At 37.6% G+C, this 27,104-nt stretch overlaps 2 protein-coding genes across 5 annotated transcripts in view; both read left to right on the top strand.

Moving 5' to 3' along the window:
* SESTD1 (SEC14 and spectrin domain containing 1) overlaps positions 1-12,205 on the top strand; it is a 53,630-nt gene extending 41,425 nt beyond the window's left edge. For all 3 annotated transcript variants that reach the window (XM_014954622.1, XM_014954619.1, XM_014954621.1), the window contains 8 exons: positions 1,688-1,882; positions 2,497-2,611; positions 3,490-3,649; positions 5,847-5,928; positions 6,252-6,374; positions 7,390-7,581; positions 9,984-10,105; positions 11,454-12,205. In XM_014954622.1, the coding sequence (XP_014810108.1) occupies positions 1,688-1,882; positions 2,497-2,611; positions 3,490-3,649; positions 5,847-5,928; positions 6,252-6,374; positions 7,390-7,581; positions 9,984-10,105; positions 11,454-11,583 (1,119 nt within the window). In that variant the 3' untranslated portion in view covers positions 11,584-12,205. The remainder of the gene's footprint in view (positions 1-1,687; positions 1,883-2,496; positions 2,612-3,489; positions 3,650-5,846; positions 5,929-6,251; positions 6,375-7,389; positions 7,582-9,983; positions 10,106-11,453) is intronic.
* Positions 12,206-23,543: 11,338 nt separating this feature from the next.
* Positions 23,544-27,104, top strand: part of CCDC141 (coiled-coil domain containing 141) — a 91,835-nt gene continuing 88,274 nt past the window's right edge. Inside the window, exon 1 of one of the 2 annotated variants that reach the window (XM_014954481.1) lies at positions 23,544-23,856. The gene's annotated coding sequence lies outside the window, so the exon portion shown is untranslated. The remainder of the gene's footprint in view (positions 23,857-27,104) is intronic. The other variant, XM_014954483.1, reaches the window with a different exon arrangement.

The raw sequence follows: 27,104 nt of genomic DNA, 5'->3' as shown, positions 1-27,104 counted from the left end.
TTGAGAACAGATTTTTAAAGAAGAGACCATTAAAAATAGACTGTTTTGTAACTGTACTGACTTTATGCCTTTCCTTCTAATTTTGAAGAATTCCTAAGGTTCAGTAGAATTTTGTCTTTCTATCAGATGATTAACTATAACTGGGATATGAATACTCAGTGTTCCCAAAGGGAGTGTTGGTCACAGTGCTTCTACTCTCTTCTCACTTTCCTTGATGTAGATATTGACAACTCTGTCCACTTTTCCTAAGTTCCCTTTACAGTCATGACAAAGAAAATAGTCACTGGGTTATAATTTTTCTGACATAATTTAGAAAAAAAACAACAACCCAGACCTTTAGTCTGAGAAACACTCTGCCGTAGACTACACTGGTCTAAAGGTAATAACAGGAGTTATGTTGTGTAAACTGAGTTTATTGTACATCTGTAGTACACATGTGACAATGGAAGATGTTTCCATATTATGTCATCTTAGTTTCCCCTTTTAGTGCAGATGAGAGATTTATTCTGCTCTGAAATTTTTGGCTGATTGCTAATTCAACTTTTTCATTACTTTTTTTTTTTCCCTTCCTTGCATATTTTCATACTCCGTTTCTTCCTGTGAGCAGATGGTAGAGGCAGCTTTGGGTAAAAAGGAAAAAAAAAATCAGAATATGGATATTTATACTCTGTTTTGCATGCTTTGTAAATAAATGATGCAAAAGCTGAAGGCATAATTTAAAAAAATAGCAAACATCCCAATAGGATGTGACAAGAATATTAATTAAATCAGATATTTTTGGCCAATAGATGGTGCCATTCCATAGCGTTAGAGCATTTGAAGGTCACTTAACTGTAGGCCAAAATAAAAGCTGTTGAGCAAACGTGTTTTGGTTTACAGGCATCTCAGTCATGCAAGATGTGAATATGATCTTGATGTATCAGGTAGTTTTTAAATCTTCCAGAACTCTTAAATATTTGAACTATTTTATTTTTTGCAAATACAGCACTGTGACAACATAACTCCTGCGTATATATTCAGTAATCAAAGCATTTGGAAAAATCTACACGTTTTGAATTGAGTAGTATAAAGCTTTCTTTAAAAAAGAAACAACAATCATTTTGAAGTTGTTGTTTTATGTGTTGAAGTACATGGATACTCAGTTTTATTCAGAAGATAGAGATTACTTCCACTTTGTTAAAACTAATATTTTTTTCTAAATGTATTAAAAAATAAAATTCCAGGTTTGTCATGTCACTGAAAGCAACACCTAGATAGTCTTATGAACAGCTTTTTGTGATAGCTTTCCCCTTTGCAAAATATCTTCTGTTTTAGAAGTAGAGCCATGTAAGCATTAGAAATATGTTTAAAAATAGTGGAATTCTTCTGTTGGTTCAGTAAGACAGTTTGAGTAGGAGATTTGTTCTGGGAGCTAGTAGCCATGCTGTGTTATCTTCCCATCTTTCTGCACCTTTTCTTTTTATAGTACAGTACATACATTAAAATGTACTAAACATTTTTTAGTTGATTTGAAATTAGGAATGTTTTTTTCCTCCTCTGTGAGATTTATTTCATAATTAGCGTAAGCTGTAATAAGTTTCTTTTAAAATCTGATTATTTATTAGTCTGCAGTTAGATGTATGCCATTTTAAGAGAAAGAGAATTATGTTTGGTGCTATCTTAATACTTAATTTTCTTGCATTTGTAGGAGTGGTTTGCTGTTTATGTTGAGCTTAATCAGCAGATAGCAGCTCTTCTAAATGCAGGGGATGAGGAGGATCTTGTGGAATTGAAGGCATTGCAGCAGCAGCTGAGTGACGTGTGTTACCGGCAGGCCAGTCAGCTGGAATTCAGACAAAATCTATTACAAGCAGCCCTTGAATTTCACAGTGTTGCCCAGGATGTAAGTTTTTAATTAAAACTTTTCACAGTCTCACCTGTCAATATGTTATTGCATTGGTATTATAAATATTGAATACACTGGAAAAAAAAAAAAATTGGGGGGTGCTGGGAAGTATAATATCACTTGGAAAATCGCATAAATCTTCATTTACTGTAACTGAAACACTAAGAAGATGGTTTTCCCACTTATGAGGAGGGAATTGCCTTGTAATTTGTCTTATATTTCACTAGTATTTTAAATAAAATGGTTACTAGCTTTTTTCCCCCTCTTGGTTGTTTTTTTTTAATTAGAGGCTTATGCATGAATTGAACTGCAATTTGGTGTACTCTTCATAGTTTCTTTTTTAAATAGGCATTTATTCCTTTCCTATACCTGTTAAAAAATAAAACAACAAACTTGTCTTCCTCCGTATCCGCAGTCTGGGGATATATGTTCTCAGATTTTTATAGTCAGGCGGGTCATTTATTTTTTGTCTTGATTTTATTTCCTATAGATGGAAAGAGTAATTTCCAAAATGACAGATTTCCAAATATTTGTAAAAAGATTGAAGACCCAAGGATCAGAAGGTCAAACTTCTTTATAAATATCAACTCTTATGTTGTTTTTCATTTTAGTTGTCTCAGCAGCTGGATGGCTTACTAGGAATGCTGTGTGTAGATGTAGCACCAGCAGATGGAGCATCAATTCAACAAACTTTAAAACTACTGGAAGAGAAATTGAAAAGTGTTGGTAAGCAAAAGATTTCAGATAAACACATTTGAATGAATGTATTACAGGAAAAACTCTAATAATCCCACCACTTCCTATTAAAAACAAAAAGCCAACCCCTTTCCCCCCCAACAACCAGCAGAAAAAATAATTTCTATCTCCTCTGAGTCATAAGTAAGTAATGCTGCACCTAACTATCTTTGACTCTCTTATCTTGCTTTAGCTATCTACTGCATAGCAGTTCTATCTGGGAAAACTATCTAGAAACGTGGTCTTTTATATGTTTCACATGTAATATATATATATTTGTTATATACGCTTACCATGCATTTAATCTGTAAACAAACCTCACTCCCCCCTCAATCATCCTTAGTATGTTGAGAATGTAGTGCTTAGCTGATCTGTTTGTCTCCAGAACAGACCCATTGATGATTAAGACTGTTAGCCACTCAGTTTTAGAATGTTTGTACTGGGTGTTTTGCATAGCTTTGAATGTGTATGTTATAAGTGGCATTTAAGGTTGTTACACTGTCAAACATATAGAGTATTTCAGTTGGAAGTGACAAGGACCATCTAGCCCAATATTTTGTTAGGGGAAAGAGCTTTGAAGCAAAATCATATGTGGTAAAAGTAGTTATGATTGCAATATAACAGTTTTATGCATAAACTACATATTTCCTTAAGAAAACAGGTAGTAAAGCTGCCAATAATAGATGTAACATCAGATTCTAAGTATTGGCATATTTCAATATAGAAAAATTTTCAGCCCTATCAGATGTGTTATGAAGTAGTAACTTCTGCAGGCCATGGAAGAACATTTAGACTACAGCTGCTTAGCAGTGGTAAATATTAGCAGTGGTCCACTGAGTTTTTTCATTCTTTTTTCTTTTTTTCTTTAGACTCAGGCTTGCAAGGCTTGCGTGAGAAAGGTCAAAGTCTTCTTGATCAGATATCTAATCAGGCATCCTGGGCCTATGGAAAAGATGTAACCATTGAAAATAAAGAAAATGTGGACCATATCCAAGGAGTAATGGAAGATATGCAGCTTAGAAAACAAAGGTAATAACAGTTCTAGTCATCAGGATTTTTGTATGACAATAGATCACTATATATATATAATTATTTAAAGAGACCATTTCGCTTTATCTTCAGTTACAGGATGTAGTACAACTGTGATTTATATTTGTGGTATATGGTATACTGGGACAGAAGCTTCCCTGTTGGAGCATATTCCTAAATCCAAGCACCTTTTGTATTTCAGTACTGGATGGAGTATTTAAGTGCTTTTCTTACTTGTAAATGCTCAAGAATTGCACATTCCTTTCGTATGGAGTTACCGAATAAGAGTATAATAGTGATAATGGCTCTAAAATTGTGTATTAATTGTGTACAGACTTGTTTATCCTCTCTTTAACCCCTGAGACAATAAACATTTCTCCATAGAAAGTGCCTAAACTTTGAGGGCAATGGCTAAACGAAAAGGTGCCTCTAAGGAATGACAAGGTCTAATGAGCATCAGGTTGCTCATTTTAGGAATTAATTCTTCCACTTACAAATTGTTTTCTTAGGGAGCATAGTGTGTAAGAAACCATGTGTTTTGGTAATGCTTAGAGAAGATACTGTTTTAAGTATGTCCTCTGAACCCTCTTTACTTGAGCAGTACCTGTGTTTAGAGGGCCAACTGCAAAGACCTATAGAGGACTATGTGTTACTGTGCAATAAAATGGCACAGTATGCACATGGGAGAAGGAAAAACTTTGTATACAGAGTAATGGAGTCTGAACCAGATGTTAACTCAAAGATAAACATTGGAAAACTTGCAAAAATTGCTTTAATGTGCAATCAGACTGTGAGAAGCAAGTAGAATGCTAAGTATTATTGGCAAAGTAATGGAAAACTCAAAGGAAAATGTCATTGCCTCACTGCATAGATTTGTAGTTCATTTGTGCTTTAAGTGTTAAACAATTCTGGTCCCTATTCTCAGAAGGGATGTAGAATTGTGGGAGGTCAATTACAGGACCAATAAATCAGTGAGAGGTTCAGACAAAGGTGAGAAGCAGCTTCCAGATGATGAATGATTAAACAAGGTTCTTCAGCCCAGATGAAAGACAAAAAATTACTACTGTCTCTCAGCATTTAATAATAATTTTTGTGACACTTCATTTTTACTTTTTTTCCCAAACTATTGAACATTTATCATTATTTGTATACACATAATAAAATAATGTTTCTTTCTAGGGGCTTTTTACTGCTTTGATTATGATTCTGGAACCCTTAATTTTTTTTCCTGCATTATTAGAGCAACAAATTTCCTTTCTGTAAGCATCTCAGTGCTACAGGACATGTAACAAAACAAAGCACACTAACAAACTGTTCTTTGGAAGTGCTTATGTTTGCAACCAGTTTAGAAAAAAAAAATAGATCTGTGCATACCTTCTTTTGCATTCACTTATAGTCCTAACTGTTGTTGCTGTTGGTAGTTTCATTTGCACTGGACAGGAGTCTGGATCTTGCTGTTTGCGTTGTGGGCTCTGAAATTGAAGTGGAAAGGTCATACTGCTAAAGCTTAGCTCTCACTGTGGAAGGAAAGGGACTTCAGTACTTTTTAAAATTCTAACTAGAGAACCAACTTAAAAATATGCTTACTGCAGAACAAGAGAATTTGAAAATCTAATTCATATAGAAACTAATTCTAATGCTTCCTGACGCGGTATAACAAAGGACATCATCGTATAAAGGTTCAATTATTACAATCTTTAGTTAGCCAAAAAGAAATATGGAAAGGTGTATTAACATCTTTTAAACAGTGCTCATTCATTCACCAAGAAAACTTTGCTACCAGCTTACAGTACAATTCAGAGTTATGCCAGGTTTAAGCCAGCGTTCACCTAGACTTCAGTAGTATAAAGTCTGAGCCCTGCAGGCCTCTGTGGGGGCAAATCTTACCAATCCAACATGGTAAGGAACCTGCAATGCTTTGTACTTACTGCTGGTATTACTGTCTGTACCTTAGCCATATTGGAAATCTTGAGGATGATGATTTTGGTGGGTTGTAGTGCTCAGTTCTATTTATTGCATGTTTCTTATTGTTAAGCAAGGCATTACGTATTTTGGCCAGGCCAAGCAGCACAGAAGTGCCTTACTTGCCTTTTCATGAACACTTGTATCTTAATGTTGCTCACTGAAAACATTGCTGTCAGAGTGCATTGTGTCTGCTCTGCAAGTGTTGGTGAGTCTGTCCGTGCTACTGTTTAAGGTGTGAAGATATGGTGGACGTGCGGCGACTGAAGATGCTTCAGATGGTACAGTTATTTAAATGTGAAGAGGATGCTGCTCAGGTATGGAAATACATACAGAAATTCATCATTTTGGTCTTTGTAGCCCACTGACTAAACTTATGGGAATTGATAGTTGCACAGTATTATTTTTGTCACTTTCAAATGTAGTTTTATTTTATTATTTTGTACAGTGAAAATAAATTAATATAGCAATGACTGAAAATAGCATATTTGGTGATTGCATACATGATCTTCCAGTTTGTGTTATCTCTTTTAACTTTTTTCCATAGCAGAAGTATATGCTGGTACTGAAGTAATTTATGCTTCTGGATTAATTTCTGTTTAATTTTCTAATTTTTATTCTTTTTAATTACATTTTTAAGGCAGTAGAATGGTTAAGTGAACTGCTGGATGCTCTGCTGAAGACACACATCCGATTGGGAGATGATTCTCAAGAAACAAAAGTTTTGCTGGAGAAACATCGAAAATTTGTTGATGTTGCACAGGTGAAGTTCCATCAACAACAGTAATGTTGCAGTTTGCTACCTTAGTTTATTCCACAATGCAAACCACAAAACATAAAGTTTACATTGACATTCTTAAAAGGCCTATATTTCAAACAGTCTTTATAAAGACTTTTGAAGGACTGCAGTCAAAATACTGAAATATGGATGAGCACCTTAGTTTTGGTCTATTTTGTGCTGTACTTCATGAAACAGAGCCTGTCTTTATATTGGTTTACCAGATAGAGTTGACTGTCTGTGTCTGATGGTCCTGCTCATACAAGGAGTTTTGGCACAAGCAGAGATAGTGGTTGAATAGAATTGACAGCAAACTAATGAATCCTGCTGTAGAAGAGTCTACGGAAATTCACTGAAGCCACAGGGCACGTTTGCACTCCTGTTTGCAAATCTTGAATATGTGAACAGTTACCAGGTACATGTGAAAGCATTTCACTTAAGAATAGAAAATGTACAAGCTGGGCCTTTTCCAGGTGCTTTCTCAGATGTATACTCCTTTTAGGAGTGTCTAATTCAGACTTGCTAATTAGCAGATGTGTTGTTTTCAGATTGCACCTGTTAAGGCTGGAACTGATGTCTCTCTTGATGAATTAGAACTGACAATGACAGGAGGGTAGCTTACTGCTACTGTGATGCACCTGGATGCTGGGTGACCACAAACATGGTGACAGTGAAGTCAGTGAGAGAGTCGTCTTGGCAGTAGATATCAAGTATCCCATGTAAGATCCAAGCAGCTGTTTGATATTTTAAGGAAGCTCTGTTTCCTGAGGGATTATTTTTTAATTTTTTTAAAGAGCAAAAGCATAGTTTGCTTATTACAATTTTATTCATACTTCACCAGCATTTTTTAGTAGACTAGATTAGTTCAATATACTTGTGGATCTAAATTGAGAAGGTTTCATAAACTTGTCTGCTGTTGTTTTAAGATGCTAATTAGCTCTAATTAGTTAAATGCAGAGTTTTTGTGTGTACTTACTTTTCCATCACCTCCAACTTTTAGAGTACTTATGATTATGGGAGACAGTTACTGCAGGCAACTGTTGTCCTGTGCCAGTCCCTGCGATGCACTTCAAGGTCCTCAGGGGACACACTTCCAAGACTGAACAGAGTGTGGAAACAGTTTACAGTAACTTCTGACGAAAGAGTGCACCGGCTGGAAACTGCTGTTGCATTTCATTCAAGTGCTGAAAAGGTGAGTGTTGTGTTTTCAAGAAAAAAAATTCTTATCAGAATTTAAGCAAACAAAATGTAAAAAAAATGAAGTTGGTGTTTTTTCCTTTTGAAATATTGGAAAAAAAAAAAAAGGGAGAAAGAACAACTTAGGCATATTTTTCTAATTGTTAGTTTCAATACTTAATGCAATTATTGCTTGCATACCTACATTGGTATAGGGCCTGCTTAACAAGAAGAGCAGCAGCCCTGAAGTTCAAGTGTGTTGAGTGGGGTTGGGAGGAATTTTATTATTTATTTTTTTAAAAACTCTTCAGAGGGAAACTCTGATGTTGATCATAAAGCATTTCTTTCTGTGTTTTAGACTGTACTTGTTAAAGGTAAGGAACGCTTCTTGATTTGTGCTTTTGTGCAAGGTATAATACAAGACTGTGGGTGATTTGAGATCTTTTGGAGAGTTAAAAGGAGTATTGCCTTTTAAGCTGTGTGCATTTGAACATGATATCCTTCTCACAAACGGTGTAAAGGAATGCAACTCTCACCCGTTTAGTTTCCATGCATGCTGTGTTGCTGCATCATGTAGTTTGCACTTAAAGTGTTTTGAACATGCTTTCTTCAAAACACACCTCTGCTTTGGTATGTTTTTCAAAGTCCTATAGCCAAGTGTCTCACCAGTGTGCCCGGCTGGATGATGCTAAAAGCCACAAAGGATGAGCATTCAACCATGTTATGAGGGGCAGTTGCTGTTCAGTAACAGCTTGCTGAAGGCAGGAGGGGGGAGGAGGTGCAATGTTGATGGTTGTCAAATGCCTGGATTCAAGATAATGTCTATTAATGTTGATCATGAGAGTTACGGCCTTTTCATCCAGGAACCGTTCTTTCTGTGAAGTGATACATTTTAGAAAAGCAATTTAGAGTATGTATCTCTAATATTGACAAAAAAAATTGCACGTAAAACTGCTGCAAAACAAGCCAGCCTTGCACGTGATAAAAGAAAATAAATTCATTGTCATTGAAGGAGAGCACAGATGCAAAGTTGATTCATATGCTACTCACTGGTATTCATTTCTTGTTTGTATTAATGGAAGATACTTAGAATTTGTAGGAATTGAGAGTTGAAAAACAGAAATACATTCTCTGTGCTGTTACAGATGGCTGAAAAAAATTTTACCTGATACCAATTAGAATTCAGTGGTTCACAAATTCCTAAAAGAGTTGATTGTCTCAGTCTATGTTATGAACATTCTTCCATTATTGTAGTAGTTAATTGCTATGTTTTTAGGCAATTTTAAGTTTTATTTTTTTTTAATAAAATAAGGGTAGCTGAAAAAATAATGGTCTTGCTCAAAAACATAATTCTCCTAGCACTATTGTGACATATTAATGAGATCGTGAGGAAAATATGCTGTTAATATCCATGCTGTTTTGGGAAAAAGTAAGTGACAGAGGGAGAAGAGGAAGAAAATACAGAACTAACTCCTAGTACTGAGTCCCAATCCTGTCTGGAAATGTTCAGACTTTTTTTAACCCACCTGTTCTATACCAGATGTGGATTTTAGTTTTGAAATGGTGTGTAAAGGGCCCTTCATTATTCATGTTTATAGAGTAGAATAGACTATTTTTGTTGAAAGGGACAGTCATCTAGTCTGCCATACCAATTCAGGGCTAAGTGTGTCGTTAAGGGCATTGTACAAATGTCTCTTAAACACTGACAGGCTTGGGGCATCGACCACCTTTCTAACAGTATTTGACCACCCTCTCAGTAAAGAAATGCTTCCTCGTGGCCAGTCTGAACCTCCCCTGGCACAGCTTTGAACCATTCCCACACATCCTATCAGTGGCTACCAGAGAGAAGAGCTCAGCACCTTCATCTCCACATCCCCTTCAGGCAGCTGTAGAGAACTATGTGGTTGCACCTCAGCCTCCTTCTCTCCAAAGTAGACAACCCTAAAGTCCTTGGCCACTCCTTATAGGATATTCCTTCTAGCCCTTTCACCAGCCTTGTTTCCCTCCTTTGGATGTGTTTAAGGACCTTCACATCATTCTTAAAATGTGGAGCCCAGAACTGTATTCAAGGTGAGGCCACACCAACGCTGAATACAGTGGGGTAATTGTTTCTTCCATTTTATATGACTGTCTTGGTGCAGGTTACTATTTTTATGCATTTGATACTTATTGCTGGAATGTTGTCTAGCAGTGCTATTTTTCTTTTTTGTTCCCTCTTAGAATGTAAAACAGTCTAGTGCAGAACAGTGGTAACCCTGAACTATCTTCTCAATGTAGCTTAATCAATATTTTCCTTTCTTGAATTATATGAATATTCCAATTGATCTTGTTCACTCAGCCACTTAGTGGCACTTAAAAAACTACATGCTATCCCTTGTCTACTTTATGCTGCATTTCTTTTTTTTTTTTTTTCAACAGATTTTGCAAGAATGTCCAGAGCAGCCTGAAGCTTTTAATGAAGTGGAGCAATTTGATGAAATTGAAGCAGTTGGGAAATCACTGTTGGACAGACTAACGGTGCCTGTAGTTTATCCTGATGGGTATGCAGAATGTTTCTCTAATGCCTACTGAATATGCTTTTGGAAAAGTTTCTTAATAGTCTTGTATGCAGAAGAATCCTGAATAGCTGATTGCTGACATTAGAAAGGCAGCGCACTAATACTGATTAAAAATTCATGCCCATCTTTTCACGGAAAGCAGGCAGGTCCAATTTCAAACTTTCTAAAGGCAGTGTGCCCACTGTTTCAAGGTAATGACTCTTCCGCATTCAGAAATTTACTAGATTTTACTTTTGCTTTATGCCAGCAAAGTATGTAGAAGTAACAGAAGAAAGACCAGTCCCAGTATCTTCTCCCTGAAAAAAGATATCAGATTTGAATCATGGTATTTTGATTAATTTATTTGCAATTCTATCTGGAGTCAAGTCAGTACATTGAAGATAAATTTACATGAGATTTATCCAGCAAAGAAAACAGTACTTCCCTTGTGAGCTTTACCGCTTTGGAATTTTATCATTATCTTTTTGGAAGTCTAGGTCACTGTTTGCTGTCCTGCTCATGGCTTTTAATCTGCATTAGGAAAAATATTTGCCCATTCTGTGATCCTGTGTGCAGTTGTGCAATCTGTTGCCTTTGGAGTTCCCTAGTCGAACTAGTCAATTGTGTGAAATAACTTTTCTGTCCAATTATTCTTGTCCCCCCACTCTGTCTTAAATCCCTTGCCTTACCACCATTTCCACAGTCTTCAGTGTCTGTGCTTTGTAATTTGATTTGGTACCTCCTGTTCTGAAAAATGTATTCTCTTCAAATCCTCCTTTCACTGACAATTTGGTTAGTGGTTCCTCTAATGTTTCGGCTGTTCTTTTGTTGTGCTTAAGTGAAAAATCAGCTTACACAGACATATGTTCTCTTCAGTTTGAGAGATAGGTGACATAATTTGGCAGCATGTGGCTGACTTCACATACACAGAGTCCTTAAATAACACAGCAATTGTATAGCCTCAGAATTCAAGTACGGACAGGTTTCCTTGATTGCCATAATACTCAAAACTGCCAGACTGACTTGGTGGGGGTGGAGGGGTAGCCAGACAATGGCAGTAAAAAATAACATGAGGAGGTATCTAGTTGCACTTATAGAATAGCACTCTGCTGTTATGAGAATCTTTTGGGTATAAAATGGTGATTTAGGATTCGTTACAATTTCATCAATATCTGACGTCAAGTCTCATCACTGAGTCTCCAAAACCTTGTAAAGGTGGCTTTTAAATTTCTAGATGGAAAAAGTGCCTATTTTTCTTACCTGTTTTGTGTTTTCTAGAGCCGTTCACATGTATATTCACGCGCTGTCTTATCAGTGATAACTTTTAATATGTTTTTTTTTTTCCTTTTAGGTCTGAGCAGTACTTTGGAAGCCCGAGTGATATGGCTTCTGCAGCAGAACACATTAGAGAGAAGATGAAGCTAGTTAGCCTGAAAAAGCAGCTGCTGAGACAACCAGAAGCCACTACCCCAGACAGCTAATACTGACCCTTATCTATGAATTCATAATAGGACTTCAGTTTGTAATCCAGCATGTTGTTTGCATATTACAGAATTTGGCATAATATATTAAAATACATTTCACAGCCATTATAAGTCTCATCTTTTTTTCAAAGTAAATGTTCTCAGCATCTTAACAGTGTACATCTATCAAGCCATAATTATTTAACATGCTATGAAACCATAGATTCCAAGTATCTTATGAAGAGAAACTGTAAACTTTGCACTGAAATTTGCTGTAAAGCTTTACCTGACCTGTCAGCTGCTTCTTAGTTAAACAGCTGATGCAAGCTTTGAATGGTGCTAATGAAGTGTTAGGAGTTCCATACTATGAAATTGTAGTTCTTTGCTTGCCCTTATGCCCAGGTGATGTAGTAATTTTAGACTGTAGGTAAAGTTCCTGCAGTGTAGACAGTGGTGACCCTATAATTTTAATTTGAAATACTTTAAAAAAAAAAAAAAGATCATTTTTATTGTGCCAGTATGCAACCTGCCCGTCAAATCTTTGATATATCAAATTCATTAAACAGATGTTTTCCTATTTGTATTGATAATGTATTAAAAGCTGTTTGTGCTTAATAAAAATCATCTTTTTAAAATCTAATATAAATTTGTTCTGGTCTGTATTCCCAAATATCATTTGTGTTACATTTTTTGTGATGATAAATAGTAGTAAAAATCAGCAGTTCCCCCCAGTATATTTACCAAGTCTGTATAATATTTCTTAAGAAATACTCTTTAACACATGGTAGCTTTAAGGGGAACTGCTCTTGAACCATTATTAATAAGGGCAAGAGTCTGTATTTTTTTTTCTTATTTTCTGATGGCAATATTTACAGAAAAGAAAGACAATATGTGCATTAATCAGTGTTACATTAATAACAGTTTTGTTTCCATGTAAGACTGGTACACATCTCTTGTGGTTTATTTCTAGATATTGTTTCCCTTTGAATATAGAATCTTGAGTAATGTGAATATCCCTGGTAGTGCTTTTGAGGTTAAAGATTTTCATCTAATGAAAAATTATTAATGTGAAGTTCATAAACAACTTAAAACCATGAGATTAGTAATAAAATGAAATTTGTTAAGAGAAGGGAATTGGATTGAAACAAAATTAGCTGTGTGCATAATTTGGTTAGCTTCTTACTCTTCAGGATTTAACGTGGATAAATTCGGTATTATATTTACTGGAAGATAGTGTGGTGTCTGACCATTTTGGAATACAGTGTGTCAAACAACTGTAGGTCTGAGTACCTTACGTTAACTCACTATATTTTGCTCACAGTAAAGATAATGCTCTTTTCTTACAGGTATTGTTACTCCTCTGCAGGTTTTCTTGATGGATCTGTCATGGAAATATTATATTTATTTGTCTCAGTTTTTCCACATTTCTCCACGGGAAAGTGATGTGTCAAATAAAGCAATTTCTCTATAAAAACTAATAATTCAAAATTAATGGCTTCTCTTCAACTTCAGTGATAAAGGTATTCTTTTTTTTCTATCAGGCTATTTTGGCAGAGGAAATCCAATTATTTGTGGATGCATTTGATGTATTAGTACATACTACGTTAATATTAGTTCAAAATTATTTATGAAGATATTTTTTCAATATAATACTTTAAAATTTAATTTAGTTGTTCAGTTCTGTTTCAGGAAGCTGCTGTTACCATGGCTAGTAATTGGATGAGATAAATTTATTTAGAAAGAACCCAAACATGGAAAAAATCTACATATCTTTACTTTTGTGTTTGTGCTTTTTATTAAATTAAGATATACTCATTAATAGGCAGTGCGTCTATAACTGCAGCATTTGTTTGTAAATCAGATCTACTTACAGTAAATAATGGTCTGCAGTATAAAATCCCATTAAAATATTAGTTTACAGTAAGCATACATTACACTAAAATTATTTGCAGGTTTTTTTTTTTTTATTCTCTTCAAGGGCTCAATAACGTATGCAAAACCAAAACGGCATCAGAAGCTCTTATCTCATTCACGTGACATCTATGTACGCAGCTTGGAACTGATGACCATGCACCCTAATAACCCCGATGTTAATTTTGGCTCAGTGTATGAAGTCTGATCTTGAGGCTGTTCTTATCTGTTGTCCTGCGTTTCTAGAGGCTGGTGGATTCTCACTTTCACCCTATTGTCTCTAATCAAGATTTTGATATAACCCCTTGAGCTATGCCAGCTTTTACTCTCAGCTCCTTTCCTCTCTGAAATTCCTTGCCTTCAGGGAAATCACATGGCTGGTACAGTGCTATTTACTAGCAATGCACCCATTGTCTATGTGTCAGGAATGATGGCTGTTGTTTTCCATGTCACATTGTGTGAGTTTGCCAGGTATTTCTTAATCCTCCCTATGAACTCTGAGACTTCATATCTTGCTGAAATAATGGAATGCACACCATCTGTCAGGAGCGCTGTTGAATGGAACTAACTGGGATGTTTTTGTGCTGGTTTTCTCTTAGTCAATCTACCATCTAGGATTGTACTTAGTACAGAACCTTTAGAAACATGCAACCCTTAGCAGCATAGAGTCAATGAGATGTAGAGATGTGCTAAACGGCAAAACTGTGCTCAGGTAATCTGTTAGTGTTACTTGTCTGTGCAGGTACTACTGGAAGCAGTAGTGGCTCTGCCTGTGGCTCTTGCTCTGTGCTTTTTGGTTGCAAAAACAATTGAAACAGTGGAGTTCCAAAAGATACAAATATGGTTGTTTATTTGTTTTAACATAAATCACCTGCAGTGAGGGGTACGGTGCTATATGTAAGATGGGGACGTACCAACAGAACAGGGAAGGATCGATTGTAAGGAATGTAGTAGTTATACTCTGAAGTATGTTGTGACTTATGATTGGAAGTGATGCAGTCAACCCTGTTCCATGGTAATGAAATCAATAATGAAAATTTTTACGTTTCTGTTAGCCAAGTTTGGATGTATTTGAAACGTTTCAAAACAGGGTAAGCATTTTGTGACTCCTTCTGGTGACATAATCCTGAGTGTGTTTTTTGTGACAGTGGTCAGTGGTCAGCATTGGAATGGTGATCAGCTCGGTCGGTGTCATCCATTGTTAGTGAGGCATCAGTTGGACAGACTCACAGGCATTTGAAATGCCTATACCTATACACTCTTTTAATTGTGAAAGGTATGTGGGCGTTTGCATTGGTTTCCATAAAATTATTGATTCTGTTTACCACTTGACTTTGTATTGTGATTAGTAGGACCAATGAGGTTAACTTTTTTTCTTGGAAAAAAACAGGTTTGGACCATGGAGACTCCTATAGTTTGTGTGACTGACTGAAAGCTCAAATAGAGTTACTCTGGAGGTACAGCAGTGGATGGAGAAGGGTTGTGTGTGGATGTGGGCACTAGGATTGTATAGCGCTTCTTATACCATCATGCTACTCTAAGGTTGTCAGTATCAGCTGGCAAAAAGATGGGAAAGATTCTTTTTTCCATCTCAGTAAAAAAAAATAAAAATTAAAATTGTCAGAAAGTTATGATAACAGGGAGAGTTGTCATAGGCTTTCAGCAACAGTAATGACACGTAATGCATGTAATGAAGTTATATTAGTCTCTGGTTTCCTGAATTCTTTCTTCAGGATAATTTTAATCGGTATAGAGAGATGATTAGGAAGAAAGGAAGCTTTTGGAGCTACAGATGAAATTCTGTAATAGCACATTATGTGAGCTCCAGAGCTAAAAGGCTGAGAAACAGGGATGAAAGCAAAGATTTGGTGATTCCAAACTTCTTCCAGACTCTTGCAAGAGTAAACAGTGAGTCAGCACTATGAAAATGCTTAGTTATGTTAGACTTCAGTTCTAATTTAAAGAAAAAAAAAAAATCAGAAGGTTGGTCTAAGCATACAGGATCTCAACCCGTACATATGTAATAGCTGCAAAAGCACCTGAATGTAAACTGCAAGGGCCAAAAAATGTTTGCGTGTCTGTAATTTACATAACCTTGTTCCAACAAGGTAGTTTATTCATGATCTCTTTGGAGAGTTTTCTGTTTTCTTTTTCAGGTTAGTGAAAAAGTGATATTCCCAGAAATAGAAGACGCAAAGACAAATAGTCAAGCAGTTACATTACTTCTGGTTCCAACTTGCATAGTTATTTTGAGTCTTGGTACACTGAGTCTTTCCTGTAGTGCATCATTCCCACAATTTCCTAATACATAACAACCAATGTGCAGGCTATTGCGGCATTAGTCCTGGGGAATCAAAATCATATGTTCAGAAAGTACACTGCAATATCATTTTAAAATCGCTGATTCCCGCATTCATCCCAGTTCTGTTTCCTCCACTGACAAAGTGCCATCATCATAGTGTTGATACCTGTTAAGACTACATTTTAATTGAAAATTCTATTAAAAATTGACTAATTGCATGCCTTTGCAAGGATACAGAGTCAAGGATTTCTTCAGGATATTTTTCAGCTGGGGCTCAGTGGAAATAGCTCTGTTGTGAAGATTTATTGTGCAGAAATACAGGTAAGACTTACTTGGTTTCCTGCTTCTAGTAAGTCACTTTGTACAGATCTCCCAAACACATGGTAGATTATGACCATTTTTCTGTGACTTGAAGGGTATTTTGGAACCTGGCGGTGAATCATTACACTTGTGAGAACATTCCTGATTCTGTCAAATTGGAAGACAACATATTAATCAAATATCAAAGATATTATTAAAAAATAGATGCTTGGGTGACTAAAATTTTAGTTATGCTAATATAGAGAGACAGGATAAATTTAAAAGTATTTAGGATATGTAAAGCATTAATGATAAGCTCAAAATAGCAATGAAAATTAAGACAACAGCTTTCTCTTTTCCTGTCAGAGTTGACTTTAGTTTATGTAGGTCTCTATTACAGCAAAGGTTGTGGTAATATAATATAGAGACAAGAGGAAGGTTGAGTCATGACATAAATTCCTCTTTTGAATGGAGAGGAGAAAGAAATACGCTTTCTTAAAACTTCAAATGTGCTAAGGAAATAGTTTGGAAAACATTGAAAAGTAAAAAATCCTAATTTCTTGAATTTAATTTTGGTTGGAGAAGTGAAGCTGATTTTCTATATACTAGTGGAATTTACAGTTTATGAGCTGGAGAGGAAAGAGACTAACATTTCAAGCCTCTGAAGCACAAAGAAAAGCAAAGGAAACTTTAATTGGTCTTAAGTTTATAATTTTGGAATATATTAAGATGATGATAAAGGGAAACAATTGGTTGTGTTAGCAAGAGTTGTGTACTCTAGTAATAAACAGAAATGACAACGTATGATTTTTATTGCAGATAAACCATAGATTTTTAGATAATAACGCTGTTTTATTGGCAGTTTAATGACAGGATTGAAATATCAAATGTGTTCTGACTACTTAATACTACAGTAAAAAGTACCTTTTTGTGCAGAGGTAACTAGCACACAAAGTGCGTTTAATACTAAGCATGATTAAAAGCTTAAAGTAATTTAATATTGTTAAGCATGTTTTTTTAATATTTCTATATATTTAAATATATATTTTACATATTAGCCAGCCTTCCAGCTGTTCCATAAACAGCTAGCCATTGATTACTGTCAGACACCAGTGATGCAGGCTGCTGGGGGAAACCTCTAACGCACTTTAGATCTGTTCATAAAGGGAAGGAATACTATATGCTATGTAAAATATCCTGTTGATTTATTAAGCTCAAACACCTGTGCTTAAAATGTCCGAGTAGACCCAATGCACCTATCCCTAGTTACATTACTCGGTATGTAATAGTCTCTCTTTGGGAAGGCTGGTTTAGGCACAGATTATCCGTCAAACTTCTATAGCAAAACATGCCACTGCCTGCATGTGACCAAAATGACTTATATAACTGCTTTGCACAGCTGGCTAAAACACAGTTTCTGCTTATGACCATTTAAATGCACTTAGCTCTTACAAGGATCCTGACATTACATATCCCAATCTTGTTCTGTCTACTTTGCTACAATACTGTCACTAAGCACCATTAAGTAGATTAGAAAATAATGAAAACTAACTTAAAGTAAGTAGGCATGTTAAGTAGATTAGAAAATAATGAAAAGGAAGTCTCATGGTAGCTGTGGGTCCTAGAACACGCACAATGAGATGCTTGGGCAGTTCCTTGTAGATACTGTGCTAACAATGTAGAATAATTGCACGTAGAATAAGGCTACTGATAGCTCAAGGTAGAAAAGCCCTGAGATTTCTGTGAAGTCCTGAGAGTTGTTGGCTCTATTTGAATGGATAGCAATGCTCCCTACACAGTATGTTTTTAGGTTGGGCCTTAAGAAGTTTTGTTGAGGCTTTCCTATTTCTTACACCAATCATTAATTCTATTGATCTATAAATTATGGAAATAAAACAGAGAGTGAAGTTAGCTGTGAGAACTTGGCCCTCAGAGGAACTGATGGGAGACCTGTTGCTGGAGATGTTTTGTATCAGAAAAAATCATAAGCAAATACTTCTCAAATCCCTCAATTTATATTTGTTACTGTTCTGTTTTGGCAGGAGCAGTCAACGTGTTAATTTCAGTGGTGTAATTTTCAGATGTGATTCAGCCTGTGTTATGCCTGGTTTACACTGTATGTATTGCCATTGCAATTCTGGAGCTTCTGCTTCCCCTGTTCATTTTCTCAGCAAGAGTTGCAGATGCTGGGTAAGTGACAGCGCATTCCCACTGCCTTTGCTGACTTTCCAGGCATGCCTGGATTGCTGATGATCCCCATGCCTCACAGGATCAGAGGCTGCAGAGTTCCAGTGGGCTGGAGGGCTCCAGTAGGACATTTCTCTCAAGTACTATGCCAGGATTTTATTTTACTTTTTTTTAAGCCTTGGCCAAGTGATAAGTGGCTTTAAACATCCATTCTCCTCTTAAGGTTTTTAGATTGCTAGGAAAGAGAGTAGCTTTCATGGTGTCTTAACTATTTCCACAGGCAAAGTATACAGCGTGGTCACTCGATATTTATTATGATTGTGTGGTGCGAGTGTGACTTTTAGAGACTTGGGAGCAAGCCATATTCTAAACTGGTACTAAGTGCAGACTGTTCTCTTTCTGAGCCTTTGTATGCAGCTCTGCATGCCTCTATTGGATGATAGATAACTGCAAGCTAGTCTCAGCAGGGTGAAGATTGTACAATGTATTCAACACATTTGACTGCTACTCTACATATCTGTGGTGATGATGTGAATGTGATGCCCCACTGTCTGCTTTATGTCACTCACTGCCTCTCAGAGCGTGGCCTTCCTCCTCTCCAAGACAAATGTATCCAAAGAAACGCAGTGATGTGGTCAGCTGTAGCCAGGGGTTTTATTAATGCTTTGCTTGAAACAGCTTCAAAAGGCTGCAGCGAGCCACATGCTCGATGAGCCTTGTAAGGTTTTTATTTCCACCCATCGTATATGGCCAATTCGTTAGGTAGCTGCCATTTGCAGGCATCATTTCATGGTGCATTACCTCTGCAGAACCAGTCATTTATGAAGAAACCAGGGCATCTGCTCCTGCAGGTGACAGAAAAATGAAGTATTGGGAGTTTTTGCTATTCACTGTTAGCTGTTAACTCTTCTCTAGCTATTACTTTGTCTTCTGGACCTTATCAGAGATGTGTCCACTTGTCTATGACTTATCTGTCTTCTCTGCTAACAAGTGATCCAACAGACTTTTTTAAAGAGTTCCTTCATTGTTTCCACAGAAGAATTTACTTTCAGGATGAAATGGTTGCTGCTGCCAATGTGTGTGTGTTGGGAGGGGATGACAGCTGCATTCCCTGCTTCACAGGCTTGCTAGGAAGGAAACCTTATTAACATTTGGGAGTGGGTGTGATGTTATAGCCATGGAAATCACACACACACCCAGAGGATATAAAAAGCACAGCTCAAATAATTTTCATCTTAGAACACTGAGGTGATGGGGCTTTTTCCTATATATGGTAGTGAGACCTGAAGAGCAATAGTCAGCAAAAAGAAAGGAGGGGAAAAAAGAGGAAGTGTAATGAAATCATTTCGTGAATTGTAAGAGTTTAACTTACAGTGAAAACATTCATAAAAATCATATAGTGTCTATAGGTGGGCTGTAAAGAAGTTTGAGAAGACCAAGCTCATCCTTTGAAGGCAGTTAATGAAATGCCCTGCAAACAGAAGAAATGTTAACAAGGTGAGAGAGTAACTCAGAGAAAGGGGGATAATTACAGAATACTTACTAAATATCAGACCAAGATGGGGCAGGGAGGAAGCTACGCAGCCCGTGAAGTACTCTCATATGCTATTTTTATGCCTGGAACACTGAAAGCAAGGTTCTCAAACATAGTTACTACAGATCCTGCTGCATCAACAAGGGATGACTTAAGGTACATCATCTGTCTCTGCCTTCTGACAAGAATTCTGTGTAATGAAAGGATGACAGAGGATCCCTCAAAAGTTTCTATTAATTTAGGCCAAGTTCTGGTATTCCTCATTGAAATATGGCTTTTAATCTTTCAACTCTCTCCTTGAACTGCTTATGTTGGATTCAAGCTTTGTGAGTTAAAAAATGGAGGCAGAGAAATTGTTATTTTTTTAAACTTTCTCTTGATGTAGCAAAAGAAATAGAAAGCCCACAGTAATTGTCTAAATAGAAAAAATCTAAATCTAATATTCCATTTTGCAACTTACGAGGATGATTAAAGATTTTTTTAAAAATCTGAAGAGTACTGTAAAATATATTGCATGATTTTAAATAACCAGTGTGAAAATAGACAAGAGACACTAAGGATTTGAAAATGTTAGCGTTATTATTATTTTAAATTTACTTGATATACATCCCTTTCACCTCAAGGCCTAACAAGGTTCCTCAGGAACGACACCCAGATTTATGGTCATTTGCAGATTCTTGGTGTGACCAGTCAAAACTTTAATTTGAAAGTTATATTGCATTATGTGAATTTTACCTCAGGACTATAGCAATGTTATTGTTGCCAGTGAGGACACCATACTGTTCTCAGGCAAATTTATGTGATGTCTGAAAATGTATCGTGCAGGACTCTGCCTCAAATATTCTAATATTGAAACTGTGTTAAGGTTAAAAACAAAACGAGAACCTCGGTTCAATTTTAAAAATGCAGGAAGTTTACAGTTGTACTGGATTTGATATTTCCTTTCTTCCCCCTCCCCCAATCCCATTTACATATAGAGGGTCCCCAGTGCAGCCTTGTGTCTAACTGCAAATTTCAACTATATGCTTGCCTGCATCTTGTTTCCACATGGTGAGGAAGATCACTGGATATCATACCAGAAAATCTTGTATCCACCATATCATTAAACTTCAATTTGTATCCTTTTCCAAACAAAGATGGTGATTATTGTTCTGGGCAAATCTATTCTCAAGTGTGAAATTTAAGGTAATTAAGCAATGGGGATCCTTAATCAAAGCAGCTGACTGCAGAGTTCACTAGAGGACTGATAACTTCAGAAGAAAACTAGTTTGAGAAATTGGAAAAAGTGGCCAAAAAGAAATTATTCCATGATTCACATGAAAGGACTTTTGTCCTGGCAAAAGGACGTGGTACTGGATGCCCTGTGATGGATAAGGCTCTTGGAAAACATACATTTGAGCAACTGTTTTATTTGCATGATTAGCAATGATGCTGATGGCCTATGGTAAATGTGTATCTGTAAAAGGGTCATAGGTAGAACCTATACCTTGCAGGTCTAACACTGATAGCAGGGTCAATGATGGTCAATTTAGTGATTTGTTTTGCAGCAACGCTGCGGTTTTAAAGTGAGCTTCTGACTGTGTTAATTCACTGCATATTCATTAGACTCTCAGAACCCTGTTTTATTATGTGTAATTTAGTCTTTAGAATAAAACTAATCTGGAAGCCTAGATCCAAATGTGATTTAAATTGATCCAACACAATGTGACATTAGGTTCTCAACCAATGTGTGTGCCATCTTCCCCTAAATTCTTTCAGCTTATACTTTACACAGACATATCAATAGTAAGATCTTGAACAATGCAGAGCTCTTTCAATATCCTAACACAGTTCTCTTGCTACAAAGGGCCAAGTGTGCCTTTGCACTTACTGTTGATTGTCAGTCCCTAATTTGTTCTTGCAACTCTCAGCTTCTCCTTTGTCATTCAACAAGACTTCTCCGCGTTCAAAATCTTGTCCAGTCTTTTGTCTTCCATCTCCCTGTTTGAATTCCTCCTTTTTCTTATCAACCTTTAAAAAATTATCCTCTCTCCCATTTCGCACTATTTTACCATGGTGAGAGGTACATCTTCTGCCCCCTGCTGAACTTCAAGCGGAGAAACCTGAGTTCCTGAGATGGCTGATCATTAATCCGTGTGGTGGAAGAACCAGAAGCTGCTTGGAATAGACAGCAGAACAATTCAGTGGCTCCTGAGAGTTTGCCACTTTAATGATTGCTGCTGGGCATAAGAGAGAAGGAATGCTGTGTCAAAGTCAAGGGAGTGAAAGCAGTGTCCTTGAAGACTTGAAACAATGATTGCGTCTTGTGCACAGCATTGCAGCCACATACGCTGTATAAAGAGCCTGAAGAGATTGTCAGGTGGGAATGTGCTGCCACAGTGGGCTTTCAGATTCTGGGATGACAATGAGGGAGACTCCAAAGGAGCATGCACCCTCCAGAGCTGATCCAAGGTCCTTGTCCCTGGAATCTGCAGTTGAACCCATCGACATGCTGACAGACCACTCTGTTTTTCCCCACTACAGCCAGGTAAAGATACTGATGTTCTATACATATCTCTGCAGGAAGAGAGGCTTCTGGTGATATCACAGCACTGGGTGTAGTGGTGTGGAAAAGTGACATCTATCCCTGGATTGACAGCATGGGCTTCTATTCCTTCAGGAATTTGAGCTGTGGCAGAAATCTTCCTATAGCAGCTCCCGGTTGCACAGCACTGTGCTGTGTGGTGCCCAGGTGAGCCAAATGTACAGAACGCCAAGATAACACAGATGTCTATCACTTGTGGTCCTGACCCATGGACTATTTGATCCTCTCATGGGAAAAGGCATGAGAACACCTTGGGTTTTGGCATATTTTTGTGTGGAGAAGGGGTCAATTCTCTAGAGGACCAGTTGTGAGGACACTCTGGAGCAGAAAGCACAGGGAAAGTGGACTGATGGCCCATCATGAGGTTGGAAGAGCAATATCACTCCTTGAATAGTGTTTCAAACAAAAGCTGAAGCCTGTGTGATAAAAATGGAACTTTTTGATAAAAATGAGAACTTTAAATCGCACTCTGTCTAAATGTGCTCTTAGAAGTGTGGCTATGTAACATACTTCTGTAATTGTTCTAAATTTAGCTTTCTGAAATTTACAACCATTTAAATCAACCCTTCTAAAGAATAGCAACAATATGGCTTTAATGTTTTGATATGGTAAGTATGATTATATCTATTTAACTAGTCTGCTGTTAAATGAATGACTCATACTAATCTTTTTGCATCGTTGCTGGCTGATTACTTTTGCTAAGATTGAACAGAGAGTTTCACTCTAAAAAGGTGGTCCTAAGAACCCAGCTACGCTGATGTAACTGTCTCTTTGAACAGTCTGTGTGATTTTTAACTGATGTTTTTATTTCACAGTTTAATACAGACATCTATATTCGTCTATAAACACTGAAAAATAATTAAAGGAAAACAGTTCGTCAATACAGCTAAATTGTAAGTTAAACACAGAAATTAGTGACATGGGGCAAAACTGTCATTGTAGTTATCTTATTAGTGGGACAGTTTTCAGCTGCCTTGAGACTTAGATGTAGGCTATAATCTGCATCTTAATCTTCCTTCTTTACAGGGAGAAAGTGTAGCCTGTCTCACATCTATATTTGGTGCAGAGCACATACTCCACTGTGCTAACACACCACATCAGGAAGGAATTTCAAATGCTCCCAAGGAATTTAGTAACAAAAGTCCTGCTGGCTTTCCTTACATGCATGGGCAAGGGAGCATAGTAATCTTGTGTAATAAACTGCTCTCTTTCTGCTGCTGCTGATGGAGCCTGAAAAACAGACTGATGGACTATCTAATGTCTTTTCATCCTCCTGACAGAGTTGGATACGTTGGGACACTGTTTTCTCTATTGACAAGCTTGCAACTGGGCTGAGCCTATGTGCCACCTGGGAGGTGTGAAAGCTGCTTCACTTGTGTATTCATCAGAGCACAGCTCCATAGGCTGTGCAGCCTTTGTTTTGGACAACACCCAATGAGAGAAATGCTGAGCTTCCCCAGGGGTGCTGATGGGGTAAGTCTACCTTCCAGCTGATTCTGAGGAAACCGAAGTGGAGAAAACCTCCCTGTCATTTCTTCAGCAAACTTAAGAGGACGTCCTGATCTCTTTCACAGGATGTGAGAGAGAATGAGATAGGATCACTTTGTGCTTCACACTTGTGTATTGTTTTCTGTATTGTTTAATCTTTTTGCCCCATTCAACAGTTAAAATTTTCATTGTTTTTATTTTGCCATTCTATTTATATTTGAATAGTTATCAAGTCACTTTTTTCCTTTCAGTCTTTCCTGTTGCTGTCGCTTTAAGGGAAGGTGTAAATCCAACTTGTGTTTTTTATTGGCTGTGACAGCAAAATAAAATTAAAGTTGCAAAGAAAAGGGATACCAAGTAATTAATGTGTTTGGATTTGGAGACATCTGTTCAGATGAATTGGCTTAGAGGTCCATCTGTTAATCAGTCAGAGCTGCCAATGATTTCAGAACTCTCACAGGGACTTGTGCTCCTCTCTCCCTCGCTTTGCCTTCCTTTCACTGAGGTGCTTTTTGTCATCTTCCTCCGGTTTATTGTTATATGAAATCTCTTCAATCTTATCTGCGAGTAAGGAATCTAAAGAAATAAACTTTTTGCACAGTGTTGTGTTTAAAAAGGAAAGGAGGTTCTTTCTGATAGCACTAATGTTTTTATGTGTTCTCAGAACAAGAAATTTGTCTTGCTGCAGGGGTTCTTGAGTGGAGATCCTAACACTGCTGTTTTCTATGCGCCCATCTTGAGTCCTGTGCTAAGATAACAAGATAAGAAGAAGGCGGATCAGATGAGCAGGTTATCACCAAGCTTGGTTTATTATTTCTGTATATTTGAAAACAATCAGGGAGATTGTATACTCTTCAGGAATTCAAGTGGCATGATGCCTAGTAAATAAAAGTGTAAGCAGTCCCTTTGTGTCAGCATTTCTCTTTACCTTGTGTATAAGCCAGGTAAAGATTAGGAAGATTTCTTTTTTTAAAAAAAGATGCTAGAAAGAATGGTCTTTGTTTATATAACATTTAGAAATTGGAGTTCTAAATTTAAAGGCTGTATGAGCTTTCTTAAAGTAAGAGTGGGGGTCAAAGTGATAAAACGTGATTGCAAGCCCTAGTTGAATTTGGTGGATCTCTATTATTTAATATATAGTAGGGATTTAGGCACTATTTTGACAAGTGCTAGGTACAAATAGCATGTATACATTGTGGAAATCTTCTAGGATCCATGAAGAGGGATATAAGGAAGAGAATGCTTTGGGATGAAAGAGTGGGACGTGAAAAATTAATGACCAGTAGACTGAAATGAATCAGCTGTCGTTGCTTCCCAGGTCTGTTTACTGTATGGGGTTTTTTTCAATGTTGTTGTCCTTGGAAGCAAACAAATAGTGATTTTGTTCTTACCATTGCACTGAATTAGCAATGTTAAATTGTTTGCCGATTTCTTGATCTCAGACACAGTGTTGGTTTTACAATTAGCAGTGTGTTTTTACTTTCACAGAGACATGTTCAGTGTAACAGGGTTGAGCTGGAATACCTTTGCTTTTTGGTCTTTTCTCTGCTTTCTGTGGCAATGCTTTTTGGATAGCTTTTTCTCTTCATGCTGTTTTCCTAGGGTGGTATGAAGTGTCTTCAGGACTGGTGATGAAGGAGCAAGAGTAGAAGGGTTATTGTTGGGGTAATGCAGAGGAAGAATGGGAAGATACAAGCTGTAATGCTTTCATTATATTTGTGTGGTTTTTCTTTAAAATGAGCCAGGGAACTATCAAATAATAATCCAGGTAGCATGGACCATGGTTCATTTTTACTGCTTTTTGCTGAGAGGGAGCTGGGTGTCTCTTATCCCTCAGGCATGCTTGCACAGCTGTTTCCTAGCCCTTTACTGGGACTTCTCTGCCTTCTCTTTTCATGGTGGCAACAGACAGCACAACCCCCTTTTTGGGCCACCAGGGTCACTGGCTGTTTTAGGGCTGCCTTTTCTTAAGCTCATGGACCCTAAGATGACAGGGAAATGGCTTCTGCCTGTGCTTCAGATTTTACCTACCTGAAGTTAATCTCATTTACCTCAGCTGGCCCTTTCCTTCTCTTTTGCAGGTAACGATAGACCTCCCCTCTTGGTGCACCTCAGTGTTACCTCAGTGACTTTGGGAAAAGAAACCCCTCGCTGGTGTGAGGGGAGCGAGGCCGGGTTGGGCCACCCTTCACCCCTGCGTGGTCAGGGGGTGGTGGGAGGACAAGCTTCCCTCAGCTGCAGCCTGTGTCCTAATCTCACAGCTCTGCTGGGGGTGGTGGAGCAGCTCACGCTATTCCTTGCTCTGTCTCTGGGTGCTGGGAAATTAGTTTGTGCCTGGGCCCTGCTTGTGGTGCCTGGCCCCTGCTTGTCTTGCCTCTCTGGCCCTGAGCAAAAAGGTAATGTCTGCAAGTGCCTCTGTTACCTTCTGTTTTCTGGCAGCATCCATAGTGCAGTTCTCTGCAAGAAACACTTCTTTGTAATTTAGTGTTAAGAAAGAGGTGATATTACAAGGTACTGTTCCCCACCTGTGCTTTTTGACCTCTGGGATGAGGTGTCTCTATTTCCCGCCTTCCTCCCCTGGCTGCTCCTGGGATGGTTTTTATCCTACTCATGTTTACTTCTCAGGAATGACAAAAGTTGGTTAGAGTTTCAACCAGTTTGTCATTCTAGAAACTTAACCAGTGCAGGGTAGAGAGGAGCCTCTTCCAGGGAAATACCAACCCTCTGCTCAACCCTCACCCTTGTATGTGCTGTTCATGGCTGCAGCTTCTTTGTGAACCTGGGGAGACTTCTAGACTGCTTGCTTTCAAGCCCTCGTGCTATCATTCCTAATGATAACTGAAAATGGTGCCTATTCAAAAAGTGAGATGGTAGCAGCCAGCGAAAAAGCAGCAACCACAGGCTTGGAGAGGTGTGACATTTTGGTCCCTCAGTCAGGTGGGACTGCTGGAGGGAGCAGTGCTTATACACCTTATTCCAAGCCACCCAAAACCCATCAGTTTGAGGGATGCTTCCTCCTTTTGTTCTCCTTTCCTCCCTTGCTGTGTACGCCTGTTCTCCCAGGCATGAGACAAGGAAAGAAAAGGAGACCTGTTACATTTACAAACTGATTTAAGTGAAGGACCTTGCATCTTTGAGGCTGCAGGGAGTGAATTTTCTCTTTCCCCAGAGGCATTTTCATAGTGCACTGGCAGCTCCAAAGCTCTGAACAGAAAGCAATTCATCTCCAAGAA

This window comes from Calidris pugnax, unplaced genomic scaffold (assembly GCF_001431845.1).
Source record: "Calidris pugnax isolate Ruff unplaced genomic scaffold, ASM143184v1 scaffold103, whole genome shotgun sequence".
NCBI classification, from domain to species: domain Eukaryota; kingdom Metazoa; phylum Chordata; class Aves; order Charadriiformes; family Scolopacidae; genus Calidris; species Calidris pugnax.
Note: the sequence above shows the minus strand (reverse complement) of the source record. Positions and strands in the feature narration are given on the sequence as shown.